Source organism: Anabrus simplex, chromosome 1, assembly GCF_040414725.1.
Source record: "Anabrus simplex isolate iqAnaSimp1 chromosome 1, ASM4041472v1, whole genome shotgun sequence".
Classification (NCBI taxonomy): Eukaryota; Metazoa; Arthropoda; class Insecta; order Orthoptera; family Tettigoniidae; genus Anabrus; species Anabrus simplex.
Window position 1 is genome coordinate 722,226,186 of NC_090265.1, and position 20,175 is coordinate 722,246,360.

Sequence of the window (20,175 nt, forward strand, 5' to 3'; positions counted from 1 at the left end):
TTAGGCTATCCTAACTACGAAAAAGAGTTTATAATACAGTCAGACGCATCTAATGTTGGCATCGGAGCTTGTTTGTACCAAGAAGAAGAAGGAACACCTCCCAAAAGGATATATCTAGCATTCACTAGCCGAAGATTAAGGAGCCACGAGGTTAACTATACTACGACAGAACAGGAGCTATTAGCAATCATTTACGCCTTACAGCAATGGAGAAAAACTATTTACGGATACCCAATAACAGTCAGATCAGACCATAAGGCATTAACGTTTGGATTGAAAGCTGCAATGACTAATGAGCGGATAACAAGGTGGATGTTGTTCACGCAGCAGTTCCAGATAAAAATCGAGTATTGTAAGGGAAAGGAAAACATCCTTGCTGACGCCTTAAGTCGTAACCCTGTGGAGAAAGAGGAAGTAATTCATAAAATTGAATTGGTCCCGGACGATGAAGAAACATTAGAGAAACTACAGGACCTAGTACACTTGCAGCGTCAAGACGAAAGGTTGAAACAAATTATAGATAAATTGGAAGATGGAAACTGTGAAAGTGAAACAAGGTCGAAAATTGCGAAAATCTACAGCTTAGAGCAAGGAATACTAATGGCTAGATCTGGTAAAGGTCATAAGAGGATACGTATAGTACTACCTTCGATGTTATACAAGGAAGTAATCTGGCACATACACAGAATTACAGGTCACGGTGGCGTGGAAAAGGTAACACAAGTCATACTCGAGAAATTTACTTGGAAAGGTATTCAAAGAACTGTGAGGAATACAGTAAGAACATGCGACATATGCCAAAAGGTCAAACATGGCAGTGGTACAGTAAGACACGAACCCAGAGCTATACTACCGCATAAAGCTCGTGAATTATATGCTATAGATATCTTTGGCAGACTCCCAACTGCCAGAAGGGGACATAAGTACATAGTCGTAGTGATGGATGTGTTCTCTAAGTATGTGTCGTTACAACCAATTCAACGCGCCAACACAAAGCAGATATTACAACGTCTAATCAAAAACACCTTACCTAACATGGGAAAGCCTGAGAAATTACTGTCAGACAGAGGGACACAATTTACGTCGCTTCAATTCAGAGAAACCATGGAAGAGTTAGGAATTAAACACATTCTTTGCTCAGTGAGACATCCAGCGTCCAATCCTGTTGAAAGATGCATGAAAGAAATAGCGAAATTCTGTCGAATCTATTGTCCAAACCAACACTGGAAGTGGTTAGAGGTAATTGGAATAATAGAAGACAGCATGAATAACACAATATATGAATCCAGCGGACAGATACCTAAAATTATTCATCATAGTATTAAACCTGAAAGACCTTGGGACGCAATTGTTCACCTACCTGCTGAACCTAACTTAGATATCGACGAAATTAACAAACTGGTTCGAGAGAGACTGTACAGACAAGCCCAGAGAAGGTTAAGGAGAGTACAGCATAAGAAATTCAAACCTGAGTTGAAGAAAGGCGACCTCGTATTAATAAAGAAACCCGCAATCTCCAGTGTAACGAACAAAATCTTTGCGAAATTCCTGCATTTATTCGAAGGACCATTTAGGATTAACCGTTCATTCCGAAATAATGCATACGAAATTCACGACTTAAATGGAAACAGTAAAGGAGTACATAACAGTGCAAACATCAAGTTATATTTCAAGGAATAGAGAAGGGGCAAACCATCTCAGGTGATGACGAGTCAAAGAAGTACAGATTGAAGCCACTTACATCATGAATAAACAGATTGTTCCGAAGAAAGGAGTAATAAGGCAAAAGAGAACTCCTAAAGAACAGTGAAAAGTCCCATTATAAGAAGGAAGACGAATATAATAAATATATGGCAAGCCATATATTTCTTTCAACGTAGGGGAAGTTAATGTGCCGTTTCACAGTTCTTTATAAGAGCTAGAGCAACAAAGATGGAGTCTCTACGATCAATATGTCAAATAAAATACATTTAACGTCAGTACGGGCCGAATTGCAAGTCTTTTCGTCGATCAGTTACGGTAATGGCCGCGTATAGTAGGCGCAGAAAAAAATGACAGATGGACATTATTTGAAACCATTATTCAAGAAAAAAAATGCTCATCATTTATTATCTAATCTGACTTCGAGGTGTTAAGAAGACGTAAAACTCATTTTATAAGGAATTATCCAGCGGAGCTGTATACAAGGGATTGGAAACGAAGATTAACTCCCGACTACACGCTAATTTGCGGAAATCAAGATTTAAACGCCGCGGGAGATTTAATACGTGAACAAGAAGAGATAAGATATACTACAGTGGAACTACGTCACGCAGTGACGCAAGCCCTCGGTGAAATTTTCCCGATACCGTTTAACATTGAAAAACACCTACGGACCAGTAATTGAATGCATTTAGGCTAATAAAAGACGGCGGAAAGAAATTTATTTTCAAATCAGAATATACCGAACACCTGTCTTAGAGAATTTTGAAATATTTATTGGATCAACTGTACCCCAGTAAAACCTATGCAATTTGAGCAACGCAAGAGCTATAGTAATTGGAAGATGTCAGCAATGAGTCAAATATTCTATCATTGTTCTGTTCCATACGCACGAGTCTTCACCATGGGTCTGTAAGGAAGCAAGGCGATGCTGCTTGGATTCTGACGAGGCGAGACGATGTTGGCTGTCCCGGATGACCAGTGATCGATGTTGAGAAGCTACGATGTACCCGACCACTTGTGGAGGAACCAGATGACGAGATCCTAGTCTCAGATGACCGGAGGAGGAAGCGCCGAGACCATCTTGAGCAAAGCTAAGTCCATTATCCAAGTCGTTTTCGTAAGTAAGAATATATCATTTCTTTTATTGCTTGTTAATATTTGTTTGTGCGAACACTGTGCGTAGATAAACATCTAGCGGAATTGATTGGAAGTAGGTACTCATCCGTATGAAACGTCAATTCCATTTGTAGGCGTGGTCACCAAGTGATTTTCCGATCATAATGTTTTCCAGAGATATGTGAGGAGAGATCGCTAGAGTTATTATTATTATCAGTGATGTGTAAAGAGTGAAGTTAGCATTAATACCTGCGTGTACTAAATTTAAGCAACGTCAATCTGTTCGAGATCATGCATAGGACGTGTGTTATGAAGGAATGGCAGTAGACTACTCCAAGTTCACGTTAAAATTTGGCACTATGACGGTATTTTCTAGAGTAGGCATTTTTGTAACGTCACGGCACGTTGATGTGCAAGTAAAGGTAATAATTTACATGATGGAGTGATTATGTGGCTTTATATGAAATATGAGTACTAATTGACGCGTTATGGATATGATATAGAGTTGTTGATGATGTATGATGGTTGTAGTTATTGTTTCTTCGAGAGTGATAGTCATAGTTGTACGAAGTAAGGTCTCGTGACTTCTATTGTCATAGTTGAGAAGGTCATTGATTTCTCGCCAATTCCACGCAATGATTCTGAAGCCTACGCATTTACCTAGTTCAGGACATGATCTCAAGACGTGTACTGCAATGTTTTCTTTTATCCATATTAGGTTACCTAGAGAAGCATGTATGTGCTCTGGATAGGATTTGAGCCTTCACTGATTTACTTAGGATGATCTTGAAAACTCTCACTGAATATAATTACATTTCAGTATAAATTTCAACCTATAGACTGATCACTGGTGACCTAGATTTTCAAAGAAGAATCATTTTTCTTTTAGCTGCAGATAGTGTCATACGATTAAATAGATTTTCCATTGGTAGTATGTGTTATTATAACTCTGCATGACCAGTGTGATGACGTTTCTTGCTACTTCGTACGCACGTAGTCTAATGTCAGTAAGAAAAGGTCATATTACCTTAAGTTCATGAATTAAATCTTACGAAAATGTTACTTATAGGGCGATTACGGCTTACAATGGACGTAGCTTAGCTCATGATGTGTAACACAAGGAAATATGAGTGACTAAGAAGCAAATATGTAGGCCGAGATGAATGTTTAAAATGTAAACATATACGTGTGCACTTGTCAAAACAATGCAAGAAGAACTTTATAATAGCCTTATTGATAGTCTTAAAACTGCAATCAGACAATCAGTCAGTGAAAATTTAAGGAATGTAACAGTTTTTATAGTAGGTATCAGGTGTTGATTACCAGAATCTAATGCGATTTCCAAGAATAATTGACTTAAACGACTGGAACTCCATTTCTTGACTGAACATTAGCTCAGAAATTCCATGTGCGATTCTTTATTTCTCAAAGGAATACCACTAGAAAGACTGTAAATAATAGTTAATAGGATTTTTTTTTTTTTTTTGAGGATGCATCCTATATTTTTAATGTACTTAATCTTAATGTTTATTTTCTTGCCAAGAAGGCACTTGTAAATACCATTATCTGTGTTCAATTTAATTTATTTAGTCATCACCCAACTCGGTAGGTGAATTGAAAGAGAAGGAAAAGGTAGCTTTTTCAAGAATCTTCCCAGATGTTACATGTAATTTATACTAAGAATTGATGATTTCGGAGATGAATGAGTTTTAAGAAAGGAAGCAATTTAAGCCGAGAAGGCATTCATTTAGGTGGAAATCGAAAGATGTGATTTCTTTAAAAGTTGTAGAAGGACATGAATTATTGGATTGACAAAGAGTCACTCACTACAAGAGCTTCTCCGTTAGTAAAGACTTGAGATAATTTCTTGAATATTTTATTTAATATCTGAATAAATATGGAATAGTGAAACCTAAACACTCTTTCTCTGTGTTCTTAGAATAAGGATTAGTTGTAAGACTGTAGTAGTAATAAGCGACGACGATTTCCATAAGAAATAATGAGATTGGTACCTAACTAGATACGAGTAAGAGACGTCTTTCTGCGTTAGTTAGAGACTACCGTTGGTCGACCTGGACGTTTTTCTGTTACGGAACTCACACCCGTAGAACTTAGTTACCAGATTTATTGAAGTTAGAGCTAGTCAGGATCTCTTGTGTCCTTGCCTGGACGCGGGAACGGCGCAATATTGTGAAACTAGCCCCTGAATTCCATTCTCATAGAAATCTGCCACCTGATATGCCAGCCACTGCAGTACAGTCATTTTTAGGTCACTGTCACTGCTGTGGCACTGACCTCCTAAATGCTTTTGCAAGTGTAGAAGCATGTAGTAGTCACCTATGTTTCGTCGCTCATGACAATTCGGCTTAGGAACACATCATCTTAACCCCTCAGCGACGCAGCTATTTAAATAGCTTCGTACTCCGCGGCCGGATGAGATTTCAACTACGCGCGACTGAAATACATCGATTCACTTAAAGCGTTACTGCAAGTATAAGAGTAGCCCGATTTTCATGAAATTTGGAATTCCTTATGACAGAACTATGTACATGCAGATAATTACATAATTGTTTCACATTTCCTTAGTAATTTAGATCCATGTGATAGAGTTCGAAGCACTCTTTGAGACAGGGACTCAAGTCACACTCCTGGCAGCAGTACACTGACGTCTTCTTTTCGCCGTGTTTTGAATACAGGATACAATGTCCCTCAGGTTTGGATTTCCAACTGTTGGGTGCTAATTTTCTGATAAAATATATTTCCCGCAACCTTGGAACTGTATTATCTGAAGCGCGCCGGCCTTGAATATTTCGTTCCCCTCCCAAGCGAGCGTATTTTGTAAACAAACCTTTCACCAGCTGAACCCGATAAGGTAATTGCTCAATATTTGTCTCTGTGACCTGTGTGAATATTATTAGAGAATTTAGCAATCAGAATTCACTGTTGAAAACTTCTCTCTGACCTGTATAATTATCTATAGTCTCCTACACAAAATTTCCAAGTACTGTTTCCTCCTCATCGTCACTTTCATCATTTACCACTGCTACATCATCTATGTCATTATCATTGCTGCTTATACTGTCACTACTACTTCCGATTAAACTTTCATCTGAATTATACAATATTTCAAGTATGTTACTGTCAGTCATATCACAGCTGAGCGCGGCGCGTCACACGGACTGACGAAGCTGCAGCGAGACCGAAAGCAACAGGATGAAACTGAATTAGGGGAATAACATTCATGACGAAACAAACCAACTCGATACATATTTCAGATGAAAGGTCGAGACATTGTCTTTCAAACGAGATATATACCATGAACAACTGGTTCTCGTATTGTATGACAGAAAGCAGCACTAACTGATGCCTACACAGAGTGCTCGTGGAGAGTTACGAAAATATTACAAGCTGAGAAATAAAGACAAATATACTAAATAAACCGCACTCCCAATGTACAAATGGAGCAAAGAACATCACACGAAAAGACAAACTTCTCAGATCATCATTTCTTTATTTGATTCTGTGGGAAAGAATGAAGCAAACAGACTTTAAAAAAGCAAGAGATTAGTACTCAGACTTATTTGACTAATAATTATCCTTGCAAAAACAAACACATTATCATGATTTTTCTATTCTTATTTAGAACAATGATAAACCCGAAAATGTCTTCTTGGAAACAAAACAATTTGCAAATCCATAACTCCAAAACTCTTCGCGCTATAGCCGTAAATGTGAAACTATGTATGGGTCTATACCACGTATAGAGGTCGGCGGGTACGGAAGAAAAGAGGGTCTATACCACGTATAGAGGTCGGCGCTGAGGGGTTAATTACTGTACCGCTCAAGAAAAGTGAAAGCACTGCCTACGCCCTTGGTTTTGTGGACGTCCATCAGCATCCTCGGTACCCAGCGTGAGCACAACTTCCGATAAAGTGTCCTGCCACAATTTCATAAAGAACACTCGTTGAAATTTCAGGCAACTCATAACTTAGTGATGAAATTGTAAAGCATCTGTTTTCTCAAACATTTCCATCAACTTTCTACACTAAGTCTTCAGTAATGACAGACGGTCACCCACTATGCTTCTTGTTGTGGACATTAGTACAGTCTTCGTTAAACGCTCCAACCCATTTTCTTATCATTCCTTCGCTGACAGTGTGTTCTCCATACACTTCACGAATCTGCCATGAATTTCAACAGCTTTCAAGTGTTTTGCATTTAGAAAATGAATCACAGCGCGTACTACACACTCGTCAGGACTTTTAATTGTCAGAGGCATTTTTAATACACACAAACGTAAATACTGATGTATGCTTCCATAATGGCGTTTTGGCTAGCTTACAGATGAACATACTGAGCGTGAATGTGCCGAACAACGACCTAAGTTTAAAAACATTACTGACTTAAAACACATACGTGATATGTTAACACTCTACTCCATCATCGTCATCATCACCACCACCCCATTTTACAGTTTCAGTTTGCCAGGTACTGTTGGCGAGCCTCTTCCACTCTGTCTTATTGAAATACGTTCTGCTCTTAACGACATCCTCCAGTGTCCTTCCCCGATCTGCAATATCCATGTTTATGATGTCCATCCAGAGGGTTCATGGTTTTCCCACCATCCGTTTTCCTGCCACATGTCCCTCCAAGTTAACATAAGTTGTCCTTGTTGACTTCATCCTCATTACAATCTAGACATGCTTACCGATCTAACAATGATGTCTCAATCTCAGCTTCCTTTCTAACCATGTCACTCCTTAATTTGTTCAGTTTTGTTTTTTGCATTGTGGAACTCAGTAACTTTATCTCAGAGCTTGCAGCTTTCGATACCATGGGTTAAAATCGGTATGAAGTACTGATAAAACATCACCACCTTTGATATTTTTTTTTTTTTTTTTTTAATACTTTGGGATCCCAGAGGAGCGTTCGTAACCTGCTGGTAAAACTGAGAGCTCTTCTGCACTCTATTTGTCACTTCTTTTGTGTCTAGTGTGTCTCATAATTAGGGCTCGGAAGTTGAAGACCTATAAATTAAATAAGAAAGTGCTACCAAAAGGCCACGCAGGTGGTTTGAAAAGTTCTCGGAATGTACTAGAATTAAGTATCTTACCTCGGTGGAACTTCTTTTATTTTTCAACATAATCTCCCTGTAGACTAATGCATTTGGTCCAGCGATGTTCCAATGCCTTGATCCCATCTTGAAAATGAGATTCCTCCAGGCCTGCAAAATACCTCTCCAACTCGGCTGTCAGTTCTTCCCTTGTAGAAAATCTCCGTCCACCGAGGAAAATTTTCAGCTTGGGGAATAGATGAAAGTCTGATGGTGCCAAATCAGGTGAATAAGGTGGATGTGGCAACAATTCGTACCCCAGTTCATGAAGTGTTGCCATGGCAATAACACTTGTGTGTGGCAGAGCGTTGTCCTGATGAAAGATGACCTTGCCAAACCAGGCCTTGTTTCGCGTATCTTTACTGTAGTTAGTCTAGGAGGTTTGCATAGTATTGCCCCGTAATTGTTTGGCCAGTAGGAAGATAATCTATCAGCAGAATGCCTTTTGAATCCCAGAAAACTGAGGCCATGACCTTTCCGGCCGAACTGACTGCCTTTGCTTCCTTTGGTGGTGGTGAATCAGCATGTTTCCACTGCTTTGACTGCTGTTTTGTCTCTGGGGTATAGTAGTGGACCCAAGTTTCATCTGTAGTCACAAACCGGCACAAAAAATCTTGTTGGTTGCACTGAAAATGGGGCAGACTTTGTTCGGACATTTCCAATCTGGTGCGTTTATTGTCCAATGTCAAGAGCCGCGGCACCCATCTTGCGGATAATTTTTTCATAACCAATTCTTCGGTTAAAATATAATATTCCCATTCAGAAGACATCCCTACAGCTTCAGCAATCTCCCGCACTTTCAGTCGATGATCCTCCATGACCATTTTATGCACTTTTGCGATAAATTCTGGGGTCGCAACACTTTTTGGCCGTCCACTACGCGGATCATCATCCAAGCTCTTCCAACCAAATTTAAACTCGCTGGTCCACTTGGCAACAGTTGAAAATGAAAGAGCAGAGTCCCCCAGTGTGTTCTGAAAGTCGGCATGAATTTCCTTTGCTTTCATACCTTTCTTTACAAAGTATTTAATCACTGCTCGAATCTCAGTTATTCCATTGTCACAAATCACTACGCGGGAACAACAACAAAGAGTCGTCACTACCACACTCCTGCAGCTAGAGCATTGACGCGCCACGTGTTCACTCACAAAGGATGTGTGATTATTGCGCGGGAACCTCACTGTTCTAGCACTGACATCTAGCGGTGATTCCGAGAACTTTTCAAACTGTCCTCGTAAAAATATCAAAAAAACAAGGACCTAAAAACTGGCAGAAAAGACCTAAAAATGTCATCCAAATTATTTCATAAATTTAATTAAATATTTAATGAAGGAATGTAATGTTTAAAAATACAAAATTCTGGTGGCATAATACAACATATAGTGCAAAAATATGAGTGAAATACTTCTTCTCTCATACATTATGTATTTTTAGATTAACATAATTTAAAAAAAGAATTCCATGTCTGTTAAAAAAGTACTTGCAGAATTTAGAATGAATTTTTTTTCCAGCTAGAGTGAATTCAGCTAACCTGCAATGGACATCGTAAAAGAAAAAGAAATTGAAATTAGTATAACTGAAATCATGTTTGGCTTAACCACACTAGTGTTACAGAAATCGGAATTCAGAAACCTTACCTCAGTTGACTTTGCAGTATATCAGGTTCTTAGGTGTAAAGGATCATCGGTTTTCACACAACACGTTGCAAAACATCAAGAAACTTCTTTCCACATCAGCAGATGTTAATGCTTCAAACTTGAAGCAAGTGAGATCTTCCCCTTCAAAAAGACTCACATCAAAATTTTCTCCTTTCAATATTTCACTTATCTTGCACATGATTCGATACCCCCATATCTTTTTCAAGCACTACGTAGTTTCATTTGTTCATTTTCTCTCTTTTCACTTATGGCTCATATATGTGCGGGTATTAGAGGAAAGATGTTTAAGAGGTGATGCATGAAAGAAGAATCCCACTATCGGCAGCCCTGAAAATGGTTTTCCGTGGTTTCCCATTTTCACACCAGGCAAATGCTGGGGCTGTACCTTAATTAAGGCCACGGCCGCTTCCTTCCAACTCCTAGGTCTTTCCTATCCCATCGTCGCCATAAGACCTATCTGTGTCGGTGCGACGTAAAGCCCCTAGCAAAAAAAAAAAAAGTTCTTTTGTATCCCTTTCTTCTACGGGGTCGAGTAGGAAATGAGGCAAATCTTTGTAGCGAGTTTTTATGGCCATATGCCTTTCCTGATGCCAGCCTCACCAGAGGAATTAATGAGATGTAATGAATGATGTGATATGAGTAACTAAAACTGACATTTATATGTACCGTAGGCCTAAAAGTCGTGTTCACCCTTTATTGTGTTTTTATGTTTAGAAATACTGCCTTCTAACGAAAATAGCCAGTATAACTTCAGTACATTCTAAGTTTGTTAACACTAGAACCGCCGGAACATATTGTATACCTAGAACCGCCGATGTGGTCATTTTGACCGCTGTATTGGAATTATTATTTTTATTCTAAATACGTATAGTAACTCATTGTCATATTTTCAAATATGTGTTACTAAGTTTATAAAACATTAATTATGGGATCTAAAGCAGAAAAGAAACAAATTATTTCATTGTATTGCAAATGTAATATTTTCTTAATTTATTACAAACATAGATATGTTTCTCTAAAACACACTTATCTAATAAACAAACATTGCTTTTACTTCAAATTCTTTTAGTCTAAACTGTAAAATAGTTATTACATATTAACAGAAAAGAAAATTACTGTAACATTTTATTTAGTGTAATTTATGACCTGAAATATGTTCGCCAAATCCACGTACCACACCATATTTTTGAAACACTGTCTTTCTTTTCCTTTAGTGTATTTGCACACGCTGATGCAATTCTGCGTCTTTAGAAGCAGGAACTACATACCACGACCTTAGTTATGTCCTTTGAGCAAGAACCACACACTCGCTGTTTGCACTTTCTGCAGGTAAAGTTTGCCTTATTCCTGCATTTCTTCATTTCATTTCCTTCCACAGGCTCCCTAAATTTGGGTTCTCTTTCCACATACTTAGGTTTCGATTCCATGTACCCCATACGAAGCTCCTCTGCTAGCTTCAGGATGTAATTTCGGCGACTGATCTTCTTCCCGGTTACTTTTTTGAAAATGATCCAGGAATTGATAGCTGCCAAGTCAAGAATATTATGAAATACATGAACAGGCCATCTTCGGGTAGCGGATCGAACAGTATATTTTCTTCCCATTTGATCCACCACGTCCACACCATATTTTGTATTGTTGTAGAAGTCTACTGTTTCGGGAATCCTTTTGGGATTAGCTTGAATTTCAACTTCTATACAGTACTTTGCACTCAGAAGGACGTTCTTGTTTCGTTTACCTTGATAAACAGTAAGTGTGTCATTGGAATGTTTCAGGAGAGTTGAGTCGTAAAGACTAGTTTTCATAGCCTTCACAGCTTTAGGTAGTTCTGTCCTTGATTGTCTAATGGTTCCAACAATACTCATACCATTACTTTTCAACTTCTTACCAAGTTTCACTGTTGTAAAAAAGTTGTCTGTAGTCAAGTTTCGCCCCTTCTTTTGAAATGGTTCCATCAACTTCATTACTACACTTTCGGGAAGAGTCTCGTCACGTCCTCTGAGATCGTCTTTTCCTAGGTAAGGAAACCCATTGCACAGAAACTTTGAGTCAACGTCCACAAGAAGCCAAAACTTAATTCCAAATTTATCTGGTTTGTTCGGCATGTACTGTAAGAATGGACACCTTGTTTTGCTTGGGAAAAGCTGCTCATCAGCCGTCAGATTTTCACCTGGAATATAAGTCAATTGACAATTTTCAATGAATTTGTTCCATACTTTTGATACTAACGCAAATTTATCAGTCTTCAAACGTTCTGATCTTGTAGTTCTGACGTCGAAACACAAAAATCTTTGAATTTCTCGAAAACAATTCCTCCCCATTGTTTCACTGAAGAATGGTGGCCCCCAGTTTTTAGACCAGAGTTCATCAAGTTCAGTGTTACTGGCTCCAAGAACACCACGAGCATACACTAAGGCAATGAATGCCTCCAGTTTTTCTAAACTTACACTCCACAATTCATTACCTAGAACACGTTTTGCTTCCGTTTCCGTGCAGTGTTTGATGTGTTTCAATATAGACTCATCAATAATAAGACGAAATGCACTCGCTACACTGTCGTCAGAAACATGCCGCTTTGAATATGGAGTAGGTCCTGGATTTTCTTTCAAGATGTTGTGACAAGCTATCCTGCCAGGTGTAGTCTTCCCAAACTCTTCTACAGTCCACTCCGTGATGCCGTCTGTACCTAGCAACGTATTACTTGTTCCTGGGAGGCTTGTGTTGATTCGTCCCCTCTTATTTCCAGCTTTTCGTGCTACATTTTCTGCTGCTGTATAGAACAATTGATAACTTTCAGTTCTCGGCCTATACCAGGCATAATTGCAGTCTAAATGTTGAATTTGAGTACCAAAGTTGAAATGTTGACATCAAGATAACGTATATCATTATTGTAACTTACCTGGTTCAACAATTTGGTATTCAGCATCATCTGAATCACTGCTTTCAGAATGGACACTTGGTTGGTAGTAATCCTCGTCCGCAGCTTCTTCTCGTAGGTCCTCTACATCTGGATCACATTCAACTTCAGACATATCATCTGGAATGTCATGCAGTAGAGTGAGTAATTCTTCATCGGTAAGGGTCGGTGGTCTACGAGCCATGGTCTGTGACAAGCTGACGAAGCTGCGGCTCCAGACTGCCGAGAGAGATTAGTGGACAGTTGTCCCAAGGTTGTGATTGGCTCACGGAGAGAGGAGGGGTGAGGGAGGCCTTGAAGGGGATTGTGAGAGCGGAAGAATGTTCGCTACTCTCAGAGGAGAGTGAACCATTAGCCCTCGTAGCCGCCTTTCAATAAATGAATAAAGAGGAAATTGAACAATGGCCGTGCATAGACTATCAGAGTTTCATTGTTGTGCTTACATTATTGCAGGGAGAATAATTATAAACAAATATTATCTCAACCAGAGGAATAAGCACATGTTCTAACACATTTTATTATGATAATCAATACAGCGGTCAAAATGACCGCTTCGGCGGTTCTAGGTATACTCGTTACCTACGTCCTATCCAATGACGCAAAATTAATTACATTTAATACGGGTGATTCTGACCGGTAATCAGGAAAAGTCACTGAAGCTCTTTACAATAGGACAAAAAATGTGGTCAAAATAAGGCTTTGAAAATGTGTAGCGGTCATTTTGACCGCTCCGGCGGTTCTAGTGTTAAATAATAGTATAGAATGTTTACACGTACAATTTATAGCTCTTTATAGCCTAGAAGTCATGTAGTCATGTGTTCACTGCACAAAATTTTCAGGTTATCGCATATTGGACCCCCCTTTTACTATTTTTGGTTGTAAAAGTGGGGGGGAAAAGGGACCGAATACGTGAGTAAATACGGTATTTGAAAATTATTTACAATTCATTTATATTTAAAAGATACATCAAATAAAATATAAACACAACTGGTTCAACTCATTTACGGTTATTGTCATTTTGGCATAAAATTCTGGCGTGAGATTTTTTCTGAAAAGTCAAATAAGGTACCTGTACATCAGGTAAGTCAGACACATGGGTTTGAAGTACCAACACTGGAAAAAATTCATCCCGTTACGAGCTGACGACACAGCCTGAAGTAAAATAAACTTGAACTAATAAAAGTAAAATTCATGCAAATACAGTATATAAAAATGACATACCGAAACAAAGAAAGAAAAAAAAAGAACTGTCTAACACGAGAAGGGCCAGGCACCGAAAGAGAGATCCTGCTAGATTTCCCCGAACCGTTTGTATCCAATCATATACGAGTGACGTGTGCATCCACCCTTTTTCTTGGATCTGAACGCGGAAATTTTACTTTAGGTATTGTATTTAGTTTTAGAATAACATAAAGTGGAAGTTTTCTGCCATCAACTGTTACAGAAAGCATTGCAGTACATAGTTATTTTTCACTTCCGTTAGTGCATACGTTAATACTCGATGTCGCTTTCTTACTGATTGTTCGACTTTGTGGCACATGAAAACTGACAAGTGTCTGACTTGTGGTTCCTATTTGACAAATCAAATATTCCTGTACCTTAAGCTTCTCAATTACAAAGCAATGAAAATCAATTGCTTTTTGGTTGAAATCAATCGGCATTTTTTGACGTAATATTGTTCTTCGTCAAAGAGAAACTCCATCTTTCCTCATAAAATTAATCATCCAGCCGCTGCTAACCTTCAAATACGAGACACTGACTCCATGTGCAGCAGCTATTTCTTGTTCTTTAAATTACAGCATTTAGTGAGAAGCGGCATATCCAACACTGAGTAACGAAATCATATATTTAAGCAGATCCTCCTCTACTTTCGGAAACTTGCCACCTTTTGGCCCGTGAAATGCTTTCCGAGACATGTTGGTCGCTTGAAGTACCCTTCTCTGTTACCGCGGTAGCGCAAGTTGCATATGGACACTGAATACTTGCCCTATGCCCGTATGATCACCGCGGGTTTATATGATGCAGTATTATTCGAATTCTTGCTCACTGTGGACTAACAAACAATTTTGAGATCACAGAAAACGCATGTCCTGTACCTGAAACACTCATAAAATATGACAAGATATTAGAATCATTCCGTATTGATGGTTTTCACTTTACAAAGGTAAAATTAAGTGTATCCTCCTAATTCAATACATCACATAATTCCACCATTAGATGGAGTAATCAAATTCAAATATGTTTCAACTTGTTTGAGCCATCTTCAGTGAAAAAAAAAAAAAAGGGGGGGGGGAGGGGTTGAAGTGATTTACATAATACAAGCTAAAAATGTACTAAAAAACATAATGAAGGAACAAATGAAAAAAAAAAGAAAGAGAGACATGACGGAAATAAAAACAGCACAATATACAATATTTACATCTTCATATGGAGCTATAAACAACTCGCTGCAATAAAATTCATTAAAAACAGGGGTTAATACAAAACATAATTGAATCTGAAAACTGTGTTAACCTATGAAGAAAAGAAATGAAAACAAATGATACAGATGGAAACGAACAATAAGTGCATATAGCGAGGTTGCGGACCTCTTAGTCTACAAAATTTTGGTTTTATAAAAATTCAAAACAGAATGAAATAACTGTGTCGAAAATTCCGGCCGAAAGTCTGCCTATGTAGAAACACCCCCACATCGAATGGCTAGGAGGGGAGCGGGAGCGAAAAAGTTTGAGAAACCAAGCCTGAGATAATGTGCAGGCGAAATGCATGTGACAAGTGACGGAAAAACTCTGATGAAATTTAAAACTTTAGAACAGCAGCATTCTCAATTTCTTCTCAATCTAGCGGCCCCAATCTCCATTATTGTTTCACAATGTTGGCTGGTTTGTTTGCCTTATTTTAAAAGGTCGGGAGGGCCGTGACAAAAATTGAGATGCTGTGTTAGAGAAGTTGACAGACGCATGGTAAACTGTAAGTGACCATAGTGGAAACCGTCAATGAAGTTCCAATCTGTAATGGAAAAAATGAAGTTGTGTGAAAAACCTGGGCTGATATGTAAAAATGTAAAATGGGTGTGAAGAAAGCTTTAAACTTACAGTGTTTAGAAGGTGGTTGTCCTCTCAAAACGGCCTGGCCTTCTCAAAGTTAACGGTCCTGTTCGTATGATCGAGTCTATTGTTGGCTCAGCTGTGTTTGCGAGGATGGAAAGAGTGGAGGGGGGGAAGGGGTGGTGTAGAGCTGGTGGGGTGAGGGGGGGGAGGGGGGGGGGGTGGTGGTGAGTTGGAGAGATGGAGGTGGGGTTTGTTTAAGTTCTGACAAATATATGAAATGAATGTTTCTAGTAGAATGCTCTTTTTTTTTTTTTCCGTTGATTTCATTTAAATTGCGAGAGGGGTTCATAAACTGATCTAAATCGATGTGGATGCTCTCAAGAACGTTGAACAAGGTGCCTTTTTGCTCATAATGCAAGATCTTATCTTTATGTACTGAAGTGCATTTGTGGCTGGATGCTTAAGATGTTCACTCATAGCTGAAAAATGATTGTATTTGAGAGCATTGTCATGTTCGGCGTATCTTGTGACAAAACTACGGCCTGTTCAACCTATATAGCTGGAATTACAGGATTGGCATTCTAATTTGTAAACTCCGGAGTTTAAATATCTATTATTGTTATTATTGTTGAGAGTGTGTGGACTGAAAATGAGTTAGGAGTTGGTGTGGGAGGTTCTATATGCTATTTTGACATAGTGTTTTTTTTTAATATTAGCAATTTGGTAAATGCTACTATTATTGAAAGTGAATGAGGAGAACTTTTCTTTAGGAGCAGAATATTTTTCTAGGGTAGTCTTGGGCCTGCTCTTATATCTATTGATAATTCTGCCGATGAAGGTTCTACTGAAACTGTTGTGTTCTGCAATATTGTAAACAGTATTACCAGCAATTTTTGTAATTCTTGCGAGATAAAGGAACAGTTAATGCTCTGAGGACCATGCTATTGTAAGCTGCTTTGTTATGTATGTCTAGGTGCACAGAGGTTCGTTGGATGGTATTGATGGTGTGGGTGGGTTTCCTGTATATATTAAAGGATAAAGTGTTGTTGCTGTTGCACATAATGGTAAAGGCCAGGTAATTAAGGGCATTATTGTTTTCTGACTCTATAGTGAATTTTATATGTGGGTCAATGGAGTTGAGAAATTCAAGTACTGCGTTGCTGTTAGTAACGCGGGAGTATAAAATAACAAACGTGTCATCTACAAAGCATGTCCAGTGTTGATTGCCGTTAATCTTACCAATGATGTCAGAATGTTCTAAATGATCAATGTAAATATCCGCAAGGATTCCCGAAGCTGGTGATCCCATGGGAAGACCTATTTCTTGGTAAATGACATCATTGAAAGTGAAGAAAATGTTATTCAATGCAAACTTCAGAATCTGAATAAATTCATCTATTTCGCCTATACTTAAATTGCTGAACTTGGAAAGATTGTTCTTGATCAATTGTACAGTGCTGTTTCCGGGAACATTAGCATACATGTTGTAATATCAAATGAATGAAGAGTGTGGTGTTTGGATAAATTAAAGTGTTTAATTTTATTACAAAATTCTATGGAATTCTTTACTGATGTATTGGCCTGAAAACGATAATGTGAATTGAGTAATTTGTGAATGAATTTCGTTTCCATCTGTATCATTTGTTTTCATTTCTTTTCTTCTTAGCTTAACACACTTTTCAGATTCAATTATGTTTTATATTAACTCCTGTTTTCACTGAATTTTATTGCAGCAAGTTGTTTATAGCTCCATATGACGACGTAAATATTGTATATTGTGCTGTTTTTATTTCCGTCATGTCTCTCTGTTTTTTCATTTGTTCCTTCATTATGTTTTTTGGTACATTTTAAGCTTGTATTATGTAAATTACTTCAACTCCCCCCTTCCCCCTCTTTTTCACTGAAGATAGCTCAAACGAGTCGAAACATGTTTGAATTTGATTACTTCATCTAATGATGGAATTATATTATGATGTATTGAATTAGGAGGATACACTTAATTTTACCTTTGTAAAGTAAAACTCGTAAAATATGTTTGTACGAGACTGGAATAGAGCGTCCCTAGTCACTTCTGTGCTGATTCTTTCACTGAATTAGTGCAGTGGTATTTCCTATTGACTGATAACAGCACGTTGCCCAGTATTTGGAATGCTCGATTTTGCAATAGGAAGGCTGCTACTTGAGTAGTTGACATCTTTATTTCGAAATTCATCCAAAGCTGCATGATGGATGTTCGAAGAAATGGGTGCGTCAAATACGTTAACATTTCTTTTTCTCCACTTTGGACCCAAAAATATTGGGATGCATAAATTATGCAAGGGCGTTAATTATGCAAGAAAATACGGTACATGTTGGTGGGTTGCTTGGGTTATTACAGCACGGTTGCACCTCAGTCCGACAAGTAATAGCAAATTTCATAAGGGGGAGCTGAATTATTTACACAAGGCAAACACCAAAGAATATGGTTATAGTTATGTGTATGTAAAAATAAAAGCAGAAATATATAACATTAAATTGAGTGAGGGTTTATTTTTTTAATTCCTTACTGAGCTTGAAAACCAACTTAATTATTAATACATGACTGATCATTTATTTAGGTAAGGGAACCTCCATTATTGATACTCACACTGAGGTAAGTCTGTTGATGGTTATGTCTCGTGATTTCAATACGTAACTAGTCAAGTTGGCGGCAGTAGCGAATATTTTAAGCTCATATTGTGTACGATGTGCTAAAGTCACTTTAAAAAAAGAATTATACCATAGGCCTACCTGAAAGCATACATCCAACACTGGTCGATCATGCGAATATTTTAACCTCATATTGTTGGTGATGACATCGTAGAGCCGCACAGTGTTATCCCATGATGATACCAACAAAAACTGAGCTGAATTTGGGCCAAACTTCAATGACGAGATGCCATCTTCAGGTGCAGTTTTTAATTTGAACTCCGTCCTAGATTCAGTCATTTCTCCTGCAACAAATACATACTGTGTATAAGCTACATTTTCTTTACAGTCTGTTATGCTTTTCATGGCAGGTTGGAAAGCTTTTGTGAACACACCAAACACCACTACGATCACTTATTTGCACCCAGAACTGCAGCAGCATTTTGTTGTAAGCCCCACCCCATCTCCAGAACCATCAAATACCACTTCAAACAACCATCTTGTAAGTTGTTTTGCTTTTCTTAACCCTTACACTGAATCTACTAGTCTTGCAATGGCTAAGGGTCTTAAAACTGGGACAGCTGAAAGTTTCCAAAGAATGATACAACTAGGATTTTCCAAACAATTCCTTGTTTTACAAGGTAACTTAAAAGCTTTCAGTCCATTGAACACACAAGTTGAAGATAAATAATACACAATAGAGAATACTTGCCACTTCGCGATTTATTGCAAAACATTGATTGCCAGCGCACCTACCGGGATGGCCTTGAAACTGAGTGTAGTAAACTATAAATTATTAATTATTAATTAAAAAGTGGTTACAGGAGTTTTCCCATTTCACATCAGACGGTAAAATTATATTGTGTGACATATGTAGCAAAGAGGTGAGTGAAACTTGCTATATATTTACCTCTAGCAAGATATTATCAATTTAGCAAAACAAACATGGTTTTCAATTGATGCCTGTTAAAATACGTAAAATTGAAGCTGCCTAAAAATATTTTAGAACCTATCTGTCTATTTTAGGCGTCTATAATAACATTTTAGCACCTAAAAATCCGAGGTCTAGTAACCGCTATTGCATATTTCTGTGGTGGATGGAAGTGTAGTGTGTTGTCTGAATATGAAGAAAAACGTGTTGGAACAAACACAAACACGCAGTGTCTGAGTCAGAAGAATTAATTAGATGTGATTAAAATCACCCATCCAGCCAGGAATCAAATCCTGGGCCTTCTCAACCAAAGGCCTCAGCGCTAACCATTTAGCCAAGGTATCGGACAAAATGAAATCACTACTTTAGTTTCATTATTTCTATCAACCTTAACATGCAACTTTTGTAGTTCCAATCTTGCCACCTGATGTTTAAGGTCGGGCCGCCAGATGCGCCACTGTCAACATATCTCTCAGTTTAGTACGGGAGAATACAGAAGTGTCCAGTATTGTCTATAGTATATTTGCTATAACGTACCTGTAAAAGAAGCACATTAATAAAGATGGAACAAAAATACACACTATTAAGCAAAGAATGACAAGTTTCATTCCTGAAAGAACATCATCAGATTCTATTAAATCACACTCAAATATTTAGAATATTTACCGTATGTTTATTTTTTGTGTAATACCTAGGAACTTGAAATCTGGAACTTATCTCAATGATGTCCTCCTTTGTCTCTACTCCAGCATTTACTGCCTCATACAACTTAAATATAAATATTACACTACAGCACACCTGTAAAAAAAAACACATTATTAAACAAGGAATAAAAATACAAACTTTTGAACAAAGACAGCTCTTTGACTTATCGAAACTACCATAGTGACCAAGGATGTTCCCTTGTAATCAATTTTCTACAATAAACACTCAACTCTCAATTAACCGGGATAATGCAAGGTTAAGGCTTCCCGGATAAGTAAAATCGTGGTTAACCAGCAAAAATTAAAAAATATAAC

General features: G+C 38.1%; 1 protein-coding gene across 7 annotated transcripts in view; it reads right to left on the reverse strand.

Moving 5' to 3' along the window:
• Positions 1 to 20,175, reverse strand: part of Bub3 (mitotic checkpoint protein Bub3) — an 85,649-nt gene that overhangs the window by 61,328 nt on the left and 4,146 nt on the right. For 3 of the 7 annotated variants that reach the window (XM_067146350.2, XM_067146340.2, XM_067146344.2), the window contains exons 2-3: positions 19,848 to 19,954; positions 18,328 to 18,530 (exon numbers count right to left, since the gene is read on the reverse strand). In XM_067146350.2, coding sequence (XP_067002451.1) covers positions 18,328 to 18,525 — 198 coding nt within the window. In that variant the 5' untranslated portion in view covers positions 18,526 to 18,530; positions 19,848 to 19,954. Of the gene's footprint in view, positions 1 to 18,327; positions 18,531 to 19,580; positions 19,602 to 19,822; positions 19,955 to 20,175 lie in introns of those variants that run through there. The other 4 variants (XM_067146373.2, XM_067146335.2, XM_067146355.2 and 1 more) reach the window with 3 other exon arrangements.